General features: G+C 38.3%; 1 protein-coding gene across 1 annotated transcript; it reads right to left on the reverse strand.

The window, feature by feature from the left end:
- Nucleotides 1-361: 361 nt before the first annotated feature.
- LOC126601089 (zinc-finger homeodomain protein 1-like) lies at nucleotides 362-1,917 on the reverse strand. The gene has a single exon (XM_050267756.1). It carries the CDS (start codon nucleotides 1,678-1,680, stop codon nucleotides 841-843), a length of 840 nt encoding a protein of 279 aa, XP_050123713.1. The 5' UTR covers nucleotides 1,681-1,917; the 3' UTR covers nucleotides 362-840.
- Nucleotides 1,918-11,234: the final 9,317 nt, after the last annotated feature.

Consider the following 11,234-nt stretch of genomic DNA (forward strand, 5'->3'; position numbering starts at 1 on the left):
AAAGACGGGCATGATCGATAGTCATTAAATCAAACAGGAAAATGCAAAAATCCATCACACACGCTCGATTGATCCTCCCTTCAACCAACTCATCACACACATACTAATTGTGGAGAGAGCAACAAGTCATCACACACAAATTGCGGGAAACAATTTGCATGGAACAGGTTTACAAGCACGTGACATTGCAATCCTACAATGCAATATTGTCACATAGAAATAAACTTACAAATGAAATTGTATTATATTGGACCACACGACGTCATGGTGCAAGTCCTTCTCTAAATTGTAAAATCAACAAACATTGATATGATCTTGATCAGCATTCGCAGCTAAAGATTGCACACTCAACAAACATTGATAATGTCAACCCATTTGGTGGCTAGATGAACAAATTAAGATAAATATTTTACATGCAGTACTGATAAAATGTTCAAATTAATGGGCCACATTCATCTAAATCAAGTGTTCAAATAACACCGGCTAGCTACTGGATCAATTAAGCCAAACGAAACCCTAGCTAATAAGCTAAAACACTAAAATCCGGAGAAAGTAGTAGAGTTTTACTCAACAAAGTCAGCTGCAGGCACATTGATCCAGAAGAAGAATCCCCCATAACTGATAAAATCCTACTACCACATGGTAGCTAGCTTGCTAGCAACCAAGTCACGATGTTGTCCTAAATTATGATAAATACAAAACATCAGAAGAGATCAAACAACGACGTCGATGATGACGACGATGTACTTGTTGAGGGTTGTTGTTCATGTTCATTGTTTGGTTTTGGGGGTTTGTTTTGTTTCGAGCTTAAGTTATGAGCACATAAGCTTAAGAGCTTAGCTAGGGTTTCTTACCCAGAGTGTGTTTGTTGTTATGCATCCAAACCTTGAGCACGTGGCGCTTCACCCCGGTCTCGTTACAGAATTGCTGAACCGCCGGTTCGTCCTGCTTCTGAATCCTCCACCCGAGCCGCTCCGCCAAGCTCAACATCCTCTCCTTCTGCTCCTGACTAAACTTTGTCCGAAACCTCTTCTTCCCAGAGGACGCCGTTCCGTGCATACCCATTCCCATTCCCAAACCCCCACTCCCTCCGCCACCGCCACCGCCCCCGCTGGGATTCGACACGTCGTCATCCTGCTCCTGCCCCCCGCTGTAGGTCCCTCCCCCTCCCGAAGTAGACGGCAAAGCCAGCGGCCTGTGGTGCGCCGCCACGTGGAGGTAACCAGCTGGAGTCCTGTAGTACGGTGAGAACTGCGGGTGGTGTTGCTGCCCGTGGTGTGGCACCAGCTGCCCGTACGCATCGGTTATGACTCCGAGACCGTGTCCTGCCGGGTCGCCCTCCTTTCGGTGGAAGTTCCGATGGCAGTTGCAGGCGGCGCACTTGAGCGCGTCGAGCGTGCCGTCCGGGCCGGCCGCCAGGAACTCGCAGCACCCGTCCAGCGCGTGGCCTCCAATCCCCACCGCGTGGTTCTTCAAGCACTCCCGGTACCTCACAGCCTTCCTTGGTTGCTGCTGCTGATCAGACGCCGCCGCCGCCGCTGCAGCAGCCGCTGCTAGCGCCAAACCATCTGGTCCAGAACTCGACATTTTGACTCGGCCTCCGGCTGAGTTGCCGAGCGAGTCGTAGCTAGCCGCCATCTCCATCTCCTCCTCGTGCTCCTCTTGATCCTCAAACTCCATCTCAATTAATTAATATATATTGATTAAAATTAGAGAAAAACGGAAAAACCCCACCAATTAATGAAAGAGAATCAACCCAGAAAGAAGAAGATAAAGAGAGGGCTGAGTGAGTTTAGAGAGAGAAGGTAGAGAGAGGGAGAGAGAGAGAGAGAGAGTGAGAGAGTGTGTGTCAGGTGTAAATTTTTGTATAAACTCAGTCCCCTCACTACCTCTCCCTGCAAACAAAATAGCTTGGCTCCCTGAAAGCCCTTGATATACTTTCCCATTTCCTACTCCCAACCGACTACTCCCGGTTGAACCGGTCACTCTCACCTTTCACCCTCCGTTTTTACACCGCGCGGTAAGTTTCAGAGAGCTGTGGGGGAGTGTCAGACAGACCACCGCTGCCCCTACGCGTCGTTTATACTCTGGAAATAAAAACAAGAGAATTATTTAATTGTATATTTATTTCCTTCGTTCAAAAGTGTCCCACGCGCTGAAGCGGGGATGGTGGTGCTGGGCACATTCCAGCAGGAAGAGACGTGGAGGCGCGTGGGGTGTCGCGTACGGGGGAGAGAGGGTGGGTGATTGTCGACTTTTAAGGCAGCTGGGCTACGTGCACTCGTTTCCGACATGCGTGACGCGCTTGTTGTCGTCAAAATTTTGCATTTTGTATTGGAATTTTTTCATGTGTTTCTGTCTGAGAAAAGAGAGCAAAATATTGGGAGGGTGTTTTTGTAACAAAAAACACCACTAGAATACTACTCTTCGTCTTTGGTTTGGTGTGTTGTGGGGTGCAAAGCACCCCTTTGGTTCCACAAGACCTGTTACCAACCAATTTCTAAAGGGAAATAATGTTGGTCTTAGAACTTTCTATCTCATATTTTTCCCTTCCCATCCCAATGCATAAGTTTACACACACAAGGCCTAATTGGTAAGCTTCTTTTTTTTTTTTAGTCAAACAAACTTTCAGTAAAAATAAGGTCAAAAGTGTCAAACCACGAAAACACAAAAAAGGCAGGCAGGCCACACAAACAGCCAAGGCCCCCAAAAGACAGAAACAAATATAAGACACTACAACGAAACAGAAAATAGAAAGGGAAAGGCGACGATGACTATGAAGACAAAAGGGGGGGGGGGTGGAGCAAGGCAGCCCATCACTAGACAGCATGAAGATCAAAGAAGATGGGGGTATTTTGACCCAATTTTTCGGGCGTGTCTTCTTCATAGTTAGTGAGACCAGGTTGGCCGCATAGTTCACTTGTCGTGCAGCCCGCACCCATTTGTGGTGTTCGAGGAGACTCTTCAGTCGAATTAGGCTAACTGTAGGGAAAATACACACATGGTGGTGACTTCGATCTAGTGTTGATACAGTCGATTACCTCCTTGAAATCAGATTAAAAAAATAACTTTCACCTAGTCTTGTTGAACTGTGAAATTGAAAGCATGGACCACAGCTTGAGCATGGATCTAATCTAAGAGAAATATTTGTAGGAAGCTTACACATAAGAAACTTTTGATTGGAACGCTGTCGACAACCTGCTCCTCGAAAGCATGGATCTCATTTACCTCGTGATACAACAAACCAAGGAATAATGAGGTTAACGGAACTACGTGACCCCGCACAATCACAAGAATCGAAGGCAGCATGCGTCTGTGTTCTTACAGACATATCATAGCTTCGAACTTGCAGTTTGATTCCTAGAATTTATGCCAAAAATGTTTAATCCATTCGTTGAAATGAATCGCCTTAATCAAGGAAGTAGGGGCTCAATTCTGCAGCACTTTGAATATCTCAACATCAGCCACATGTATAGTGAAAGGGATCTACGTTCCCCAAGATAGAAAAATGCATAATGTTGGCCACATCCTCCAAGGTAGGGGTGAATTCGCCTAAGCGCAGACGAAGGTGTGGGCTTCTGTGCTCCAGCGTCTAACCATAAGCCTAAAGAAGTCTAGTTCCACATGGATTACTTCCTTCTTTGTCAAGAAGACAAAGTCCAGTACCTTTTTACTCTTCAATACCTCACACTAATTCGAGAATCCAAGCTCGGGGTTTACCCACTTGGCCCAGCCAGTAGTTTCACCGCACGAGAAGTCGAAATGAATACGGATCGCAAGAAACATCCCACTTTTTATACAGCAACGTGAAATACATCTAGGATTGATAAGAGGTGCCAACTCTAGGGAAGACTCTTCCTTCTTAAAGCTTTATTTTAAGGACCAAAGGGAGGAGGCGGCTTTACTGCAGTCAAGCACTTTGAGGATTCCAGAGCCATGGTTTTCTTATAGGACATGAACGTTAAACTATAAAATGCCGCAATCCACCAAGCCATGTAAGATAAGCCACCCAAACATATTGAAAAGAAGCACAACAGGGCAAAAGGTGAGAATCTAGCCTAGGAAGACAAGAAAATATGCCTAGAGGAAATTAGAATCTTTAGAAACTCAAACATACACATGCAAAAGCCCAAGACTTTAACATTTGACTAGCCTCCCTACATGCTATCATGCAGAACGTGCCCATGCCATGCCAACCAGCCACAAAATATAGAAAATCTGAGAAACGAATGCTATACAAAGATCCAAGCCAAACAATGTAATCAATTAATCATGTTTGATTATACACCAAGAAGCAATCAAGCGAGGCTAAGTGACAATCGTGCAATATGCATGACAAGCAAGAAGTCTACAAAGGCAAGCATGCAAAGTTTCAAAGTTGAAAACCAGGAATATGAATTATATTTCGTGAGGGAAAATTGCACCCCTCGCCTATAAAACCCTAAAGTGTTCCTAGTGTGCAAGGAGAAAATGGGTAGGAATGTGTTCAAAATCCACCACCAAAGCCTTCAAGAAAATACGAAAAGAAAAAGGTAAAACTTTTCCTCACCTGAGAGGAGCTCGTCGCAAAAGACAGCAAAACACAAGCAAAGCACACAGGAAGTCCGAAATACAGAGGATGATGAGCGATAGAGGAAGAAAGATGGAGCATAGAGGAATTTGAAAAAAAAAAAGAGTTAGATAAGAAAAGAAGAAGTAATGACAAATTAAATGCTTGTTTTGGAGAGATGGGAAGTTTAAAACGATTACAGTAAAAGGGTAAGGGAATACCTAGCCTTCAGATGATGAGACATGCACGGGAAACAAGGGCGCACATCGTCACGATGCCATTTGTAGCCATGTGGGAAGGGGAAAAGTCCCATCATGAAGGCTATCTTTAAAATATTCGTTTAGGCCTGGGTTTGATTGCTTAGCCTATTCAAGATTTTTCATAGCCCAAACAATCAAGGGGATAATGTTGAGGCCCAAAATTGTCATGAGCTAGGCCAACTGCCATGAAAGCACCAAGTCAAGCCGAAACACATGTAAAGGTGCGAGATCAAGGAATGAATATATTCACGACCATGTCATGCTATGGTAATTAGGTTATACATTTATATAAATCATGTCATGCCCATACCTATTTGTCCCGCTAAAATAAGCCCAAGTCACATGCTCGAGGCCTGTCAAGTGCATTGTAGTGTGGATGGTTACGAGAGTTTATGAGGCCATGTGGAGTCAAGGTTATAGAGGACTTTGGGATGCTTGGGGGGGCCTAAAAATTAAAGCCCATAGTCCTTGTAGCCCACATAGGCAAGCATTAAGAGAAAACACACTTAGTTTACCCCTTTTCCTAGCAAGCTAACCAATCCATCATTCACGCAATTCCCCCGTCCATCGATCGCGCGAGTACGCATCTAGTCAGCACATAGCGAACGAAAAAAGCATTCATAGAAAGGAACCAAGTCATAACCCTAGGCTCATGTGAAACCCCCAGCAAAGCAAACATTTAATGAAGAGAGAGGCTAACTTTCCATTCCCAGCTCACACAAAAATTCAACGCATGAAAGCCATGAGACGCGCTACCAAAAGTAGCGCTTGTGGAAAGTTGACCCTGGAAAACAACGCCTTGGGAAGAAGACATGATGTAGATTTCATAGGTTGGCAACACCTAGCCATCTTGCACCAAAATAAAGGGTAGCATAAGAACTAGGAAGAAAAAGGAGAAAGAAACAAGCCATAACTAAAGATTCATTGGGAATTAATCATTCAACTACAAATATAGGTCAAGAACTTTAGAGAGTGATCTGAATCCCCCAGCATAACATAGACAACCAAAGAAACCCAGGAGGCATTACTTTACAACCTTAGTATTTTCCATGACCTCCCTCTGAGTATTCGAGCCATTGTAAGCCTTGTTACCACCCTAGGGAACCCAGATTGTTCAATAGAGAACACCATACAACCACCCAATCTTTCTCTCTTTCATGCAAAAACTGATGAACTTCTAGCTTTCACACAACGCTTCTCTTGATCAAGCCATTATTTGTTTAATCATGCTAATCTTCGAGTCATTGATCTAACCGGGATATTTCCTAAGGCGAGCTAACTCTTTCGAGATATTCAGGACTTGGTACAAAATCGAACCAAGAGAGATAAGAGGACGTTCTCAAAGCCGAATTCCACCTTGACCTAAAAGTCCCCTAACATTGCTTTTGGTGAAAATGTTTTGGAACCAATCATTTAGTCAAATGTCAAGTGAATTATGAAAATTCACTTTTTTTACTTCATGCAAAAATCACATGTAATAAGTCCAATTTTTTGAACTACTATTGAGAATAGTCCACTTTTTATTTTTATTTTTTTTAACAATAGTCCACTTTTTAAAATAACTCAAATGATTAGGAATTCCTTATTGATACTAGCATGTCAAATTTACCCCTAACATGACTATTAAAGTAATCAATGCAATTCCTAAAATTTTGGTCTGATTTATTTGTATTGAATTTGTGATTAATAAGGACCTTTTTACGTTTTAATAAAAAAGGACAATATTAGGGAGATTAAAATTTTAAACCAAATTTATAAGCTAAATGATGTGTCATCAATAACAAATAATTACCTTAACCGACACTTGATTAATAATTCAATCATTAACAACCACATTATTTGGTTTACACAATTTAGTTGAAAATTTTGATTTTCCTAACATTACCATAAAAAACATAATTTCTTAATTCTTGAATTAATTGCAATAATTAGATCTTTCATGTTCTACTTCTCACGGCTGGGTTTCTCCTCCTTTTTTTCTTCTTTCTCATTTTTGTTTGTCATCTGCTTTGTTCTTAACTGTAGAAATTAATTTCACTTATCCATTTCCGTTTGGTTAAGTCTGATTAAAGCACTCCAACCAACCGAACAACTATGAGATAGGTTGCTGTTATACTAACAACGGATAATATTTGGGTACTTACTAGTGAGTGAGTATTTATTGATCTTGTCCAATGATAAAGTAACACATGTTTTATTGTTTAAAAAAAATAATGAACACGACATTAATTTTTCTTGGACTTGAAAAACAAGAAACATGTGACATTTCAATTGGACCGAATCAAAAAGTGAGTACATAGAAAGTAGGGATATTTTGGACGCATTCCCTAATCCTTAACATTCTTTGATTAAAACCTTAATAGTATTCAAAGTTTGATCAAGGTCCCTTGACTTTGTACACCTTATTATATTACTATTAATATTTATATTTTTATAGTTTTGACATTAATTGTTTGATATTTTTTTGAGATTTATAATCCTATAAATTTAAAATCCCTCATTATAATACTATTAGAAACGGTTACAATAAAAATATTCAAACATTTTGATTGAGTAAATGGATAAAAACTATGTAAAAATAAGAAATAATAAATGGCGAAAAAATGTATCCATAGTGTTAAAAAAATTGGTACATTTCACATATAACAAAGTGGTACATTAATAAAGAAGAATGGTTACATTACAACTAAATTAGGGTACAGATAAAAGATTAAAAATTATGAATACAAATAAATTTTTAAAAACATAGGCGCTAAAAGAAATTAATACATGGGTACAAAATAAAACTAAAAAGAAAATACTACAAATTTAAAAAAAATGTTGCAAATTAAAAGTGGGTGCAAACTAAAAATATAAATATATGATACAAAGTTTAGGTATAAAACATAAATATACCATATGTAATTTTTCTATCATTGATTAAATATACAATGTCACATGAGGGTATACACATGGGTACAAACACAAATAAAACTTAAAAAATATGGGCACAAAAAGAAACTAATATATGGGTACAAATTAAAAATGAAAAGAAAATTGGTACAAATTAAAAAATATTTGCAAATTAAAAATAGGTACAAACTAAAAATAAAAATATATGATAAAAAATTTAGCCATAAATATAAATATACTAATTGTAACATTTTTAACATTAAAGGAATATATTTAAAAATAAAAATATTTTATTATTCAAATAATTAATGATGTTATTAATACCTAAGGACCTTAATCAAAAATTGAAAATGAGTAGGATTTTAATCAATGGAGTAACCAAAAGAAAGATGTGAAACTAATTTTCCCTAGAAAGTATTATCCAATAACAACTTTTACTAGGCCGATTGTAACATCTCACATCGTCTAGGGGAGTGGATCATCTATGCCTTATATGTATATTCTCATCTCTACCTAGCACGAGGCCTTTTGGGAGCTCACTGGCTTCAAATTCCATAGGAACTCCGAAATTAAATGAGTTCGCGCAAAAGTAATCCCATGATGGGTGACCCACTGGGAAGTTCTCGTGTGAGTTCTCAGAAACAAAACTGTGAGGGTGTGGTCGAGGCCCAAAGCGAACAATATCATACTACGGTGGAGTCGAGTCCGGGATGTGGTGGGGGCCCGAGCCGGGATGTGACACCGATTGTGGTTGCGGTGGCACCAAAGCACCATGGATGCATTCTCTTGTTTTATTAATTCTTTCTCCCTTTCTTGTTTTATTTTTAATCAATCATGACATTTTATTGTTACATTGTGTTTTACTTCTGAAGTATCAAAGCTTCAAACATCTTCAGTTTCTTTTTTTGAATAATTTTTTGATAAAAAATATAAATATAAAAAACTTAATTTCCTAAATCATAAAAAAAAAAACTTAATAAAAAGGTCAATTGTCACATGCATACGCATATGGCAAGACCTAATAAAAAAAAAAAAACCCTTGCACGATGAAATTTTGTGCGACAAAACACACATCATCGCGCATAGTCCCTTTGAGCGATGAAATGTTGAACGACGAAACAAACATCCTTGCTCAAAGTTACTTTGTGCGATGAAATTTTAAAATTAGTCGCGCAAAGTCTTTACAAAAATAAAAAATTATTTTTTAAAAACCTTTGCGCGACAATATCCAAATATTTTGTCGCCTAAACCAATTTATTTTTTTTTTATTTAATTTTATATTATAAATTTTAAAATATAGTTATTTTCATAAGTTTTTATTATTTTTAAAAACTTTGCACGACGAATATCAATAGTTCGCCGCCTAAATCCTATTTATTAGTTTTTTTATTTAATTCTATATTTTATATTGTTAAACTAAATTAGTTTATCTGTGTGACGAATCAACATTTGGTTGCCTAAACCCTATTTATTTTAATTTAATTATATTTTAAATTGCAAAATGAAATTATTTCTTTTTTATTATTTATAAAAAATATTTTTTTAACTGTTGCGCGACAAACATATATTTCGTCACTCAAAATCCTTAAATTTGGGCGGTCGCCAAAAGTGAGATGCGGGATTTTTTTTTTAAGACTTTGCGTGATCAAAACTTCATTGCACAAAACCCTAAAAATTTGGGTGGGCACCAAAAATAGGACGCGGAAAATTTTATTTTTTGAATTTTTTAAAGACTTTGCACGATCAATATTTTGTTGTGCAAAGTGATATGGTTTTTAAAACCAAAATAACTCCTCCACAATTTTCTCAATGACTTTCTCTATTCTCTTACATCTCCTCTCTTTTCCTCTCCCCAAATCCGACCATCTCTCTCACACTCACTCCTCTCACTTAATCTCTCTGCTCTTTCTCTTCTCTATCTCTCACTCACTCTCTCTTCTCTATTTCTCACACTCACTCTCTCTTCTCTATTTCTCACACTCACCCCTCTCTCTCATTCTCACTCACTCTCAATCTTGTCAAAAGATATTTCTCCCCAAATTTTAATTTTTTTTCATTAATATGTATTTTTGGAGCTAATTAATTGGGTTTGGTGTGGGGTGGAGTTTGGGGTAGGATTTGGGGTATGCCAATTTTAGGGGAGATTATGCCGATTTTTTGATATTATTTTATGTTGTTTTTTGGTTATTTGACCATGTTTGTTTTGCTCGTAGGGAATCGTCGAGACTTTGACGGCAAAAGTTAAAGATTAGGACGCTATCAGACCATATTCCCCGCCACTACCACCACATTAGACTTGTATTAGGAATTTAGTATTGTACTTTGTTAATTTATGTGTACACTTTTAATATAATATATATTATGGATAATTTGATCACTATTTTTCATATGTAATTTTATTTTGAATATGTCACTTTAAATTAAAGTAATTAAAAAAATAAAGATACAATTAAATTAAATTTAAAAAAGTAAAAAGTCGAAAAATCTTGCGCTACCAAATGTTTGGAATGAATGCAATTCTCATTCCTCTCACTCCATTCCCCTTACGTAAACACATCCTTAGATCCTCTATGGATCCCAGGATCAATTGATACTAGTCATTCATAAAAAAATGTGTGGTCATAGTTTTTTTTTAATTTTTTTATTTTTAATTTTCAACAGTAAAGCAGCTTCGTTTTACGTAAAAATATATATATAAAAAAAGAAAAAATTATGATCACATGATTTTTGATAAATGGCTGGTATTATTTGATCATCGAGATCCCAATGAGGAGATTTGGAAAGGATCCAAGTGTTGAGAGTTATCCTACATCGGTGAGAGACAAAGTTTGCTGTGTGCTTATATGATCCTAGGCTACTTCTCATATTGCCAATTAGTTTTATGGTGGAACCTCAATTTCATCATGGTATTAGAGCGGGTTGTCCTCGTGTGAAGCCAAATGGCTACACGCGCTCCACATCACCAAGTTGTTGTCCACGTGTAGGCTTGAAAATCCGTCACACGTGCAGGGGTGTTTAAAGTTGTCCCACATCGGTGAGAGACAAGGTTTGCTATGTACTTATATGATCTTGGGCTACTCCTTATATTGTCAATTAGTTTTATGGTGGAACCTCAATTTCATCATGGTATTAGAGTGGGTTGTCCTCATGTGAAGCCAAATGACCACACGCGCTCCACATCACCAAGTTGTTGTCCACGTGTAGGCTTGAAAATCCGCCACACGTGTGGGGGCGTGTTGATAGTTGTCTCACATCGGTGAGAGACAAGGTTTGTTATGTACTTATATGATCTTGGACTACTCCTTATATTATCAATTAGTTTTATGGTGGAACCTTAATTTCTTCACTAAATCCATGGGGGAGGTCACTGTTGTCCTTTTCAGTCTTGCGAATGAAAACCATAAAAACCTACATAATTGGTGGTGGCAGTCTAATCACATGAAAATCAGAAATTGTACTAATGATTTTTGGTGCCCTGCCCATCTCTTCCCTGCCCAACACATGCTGCTATCCCTTCCTTTCCCCCGCCGGGG

The sequence above is a fragment of the Malus sylvestris genome, chromosome 15, assembly GCF_916048215.2.
Source record: "Malus sylvestris chromosome 15, drMalSylv7.2, whole genome shotgun sequence".
Classification (NCBI taxonomy): Eukaryota; Viridiplantae; Streptophyta; class Magnoliopsida; order Rosales; family Rosaceae; genus Malus; species Malus sylvestris.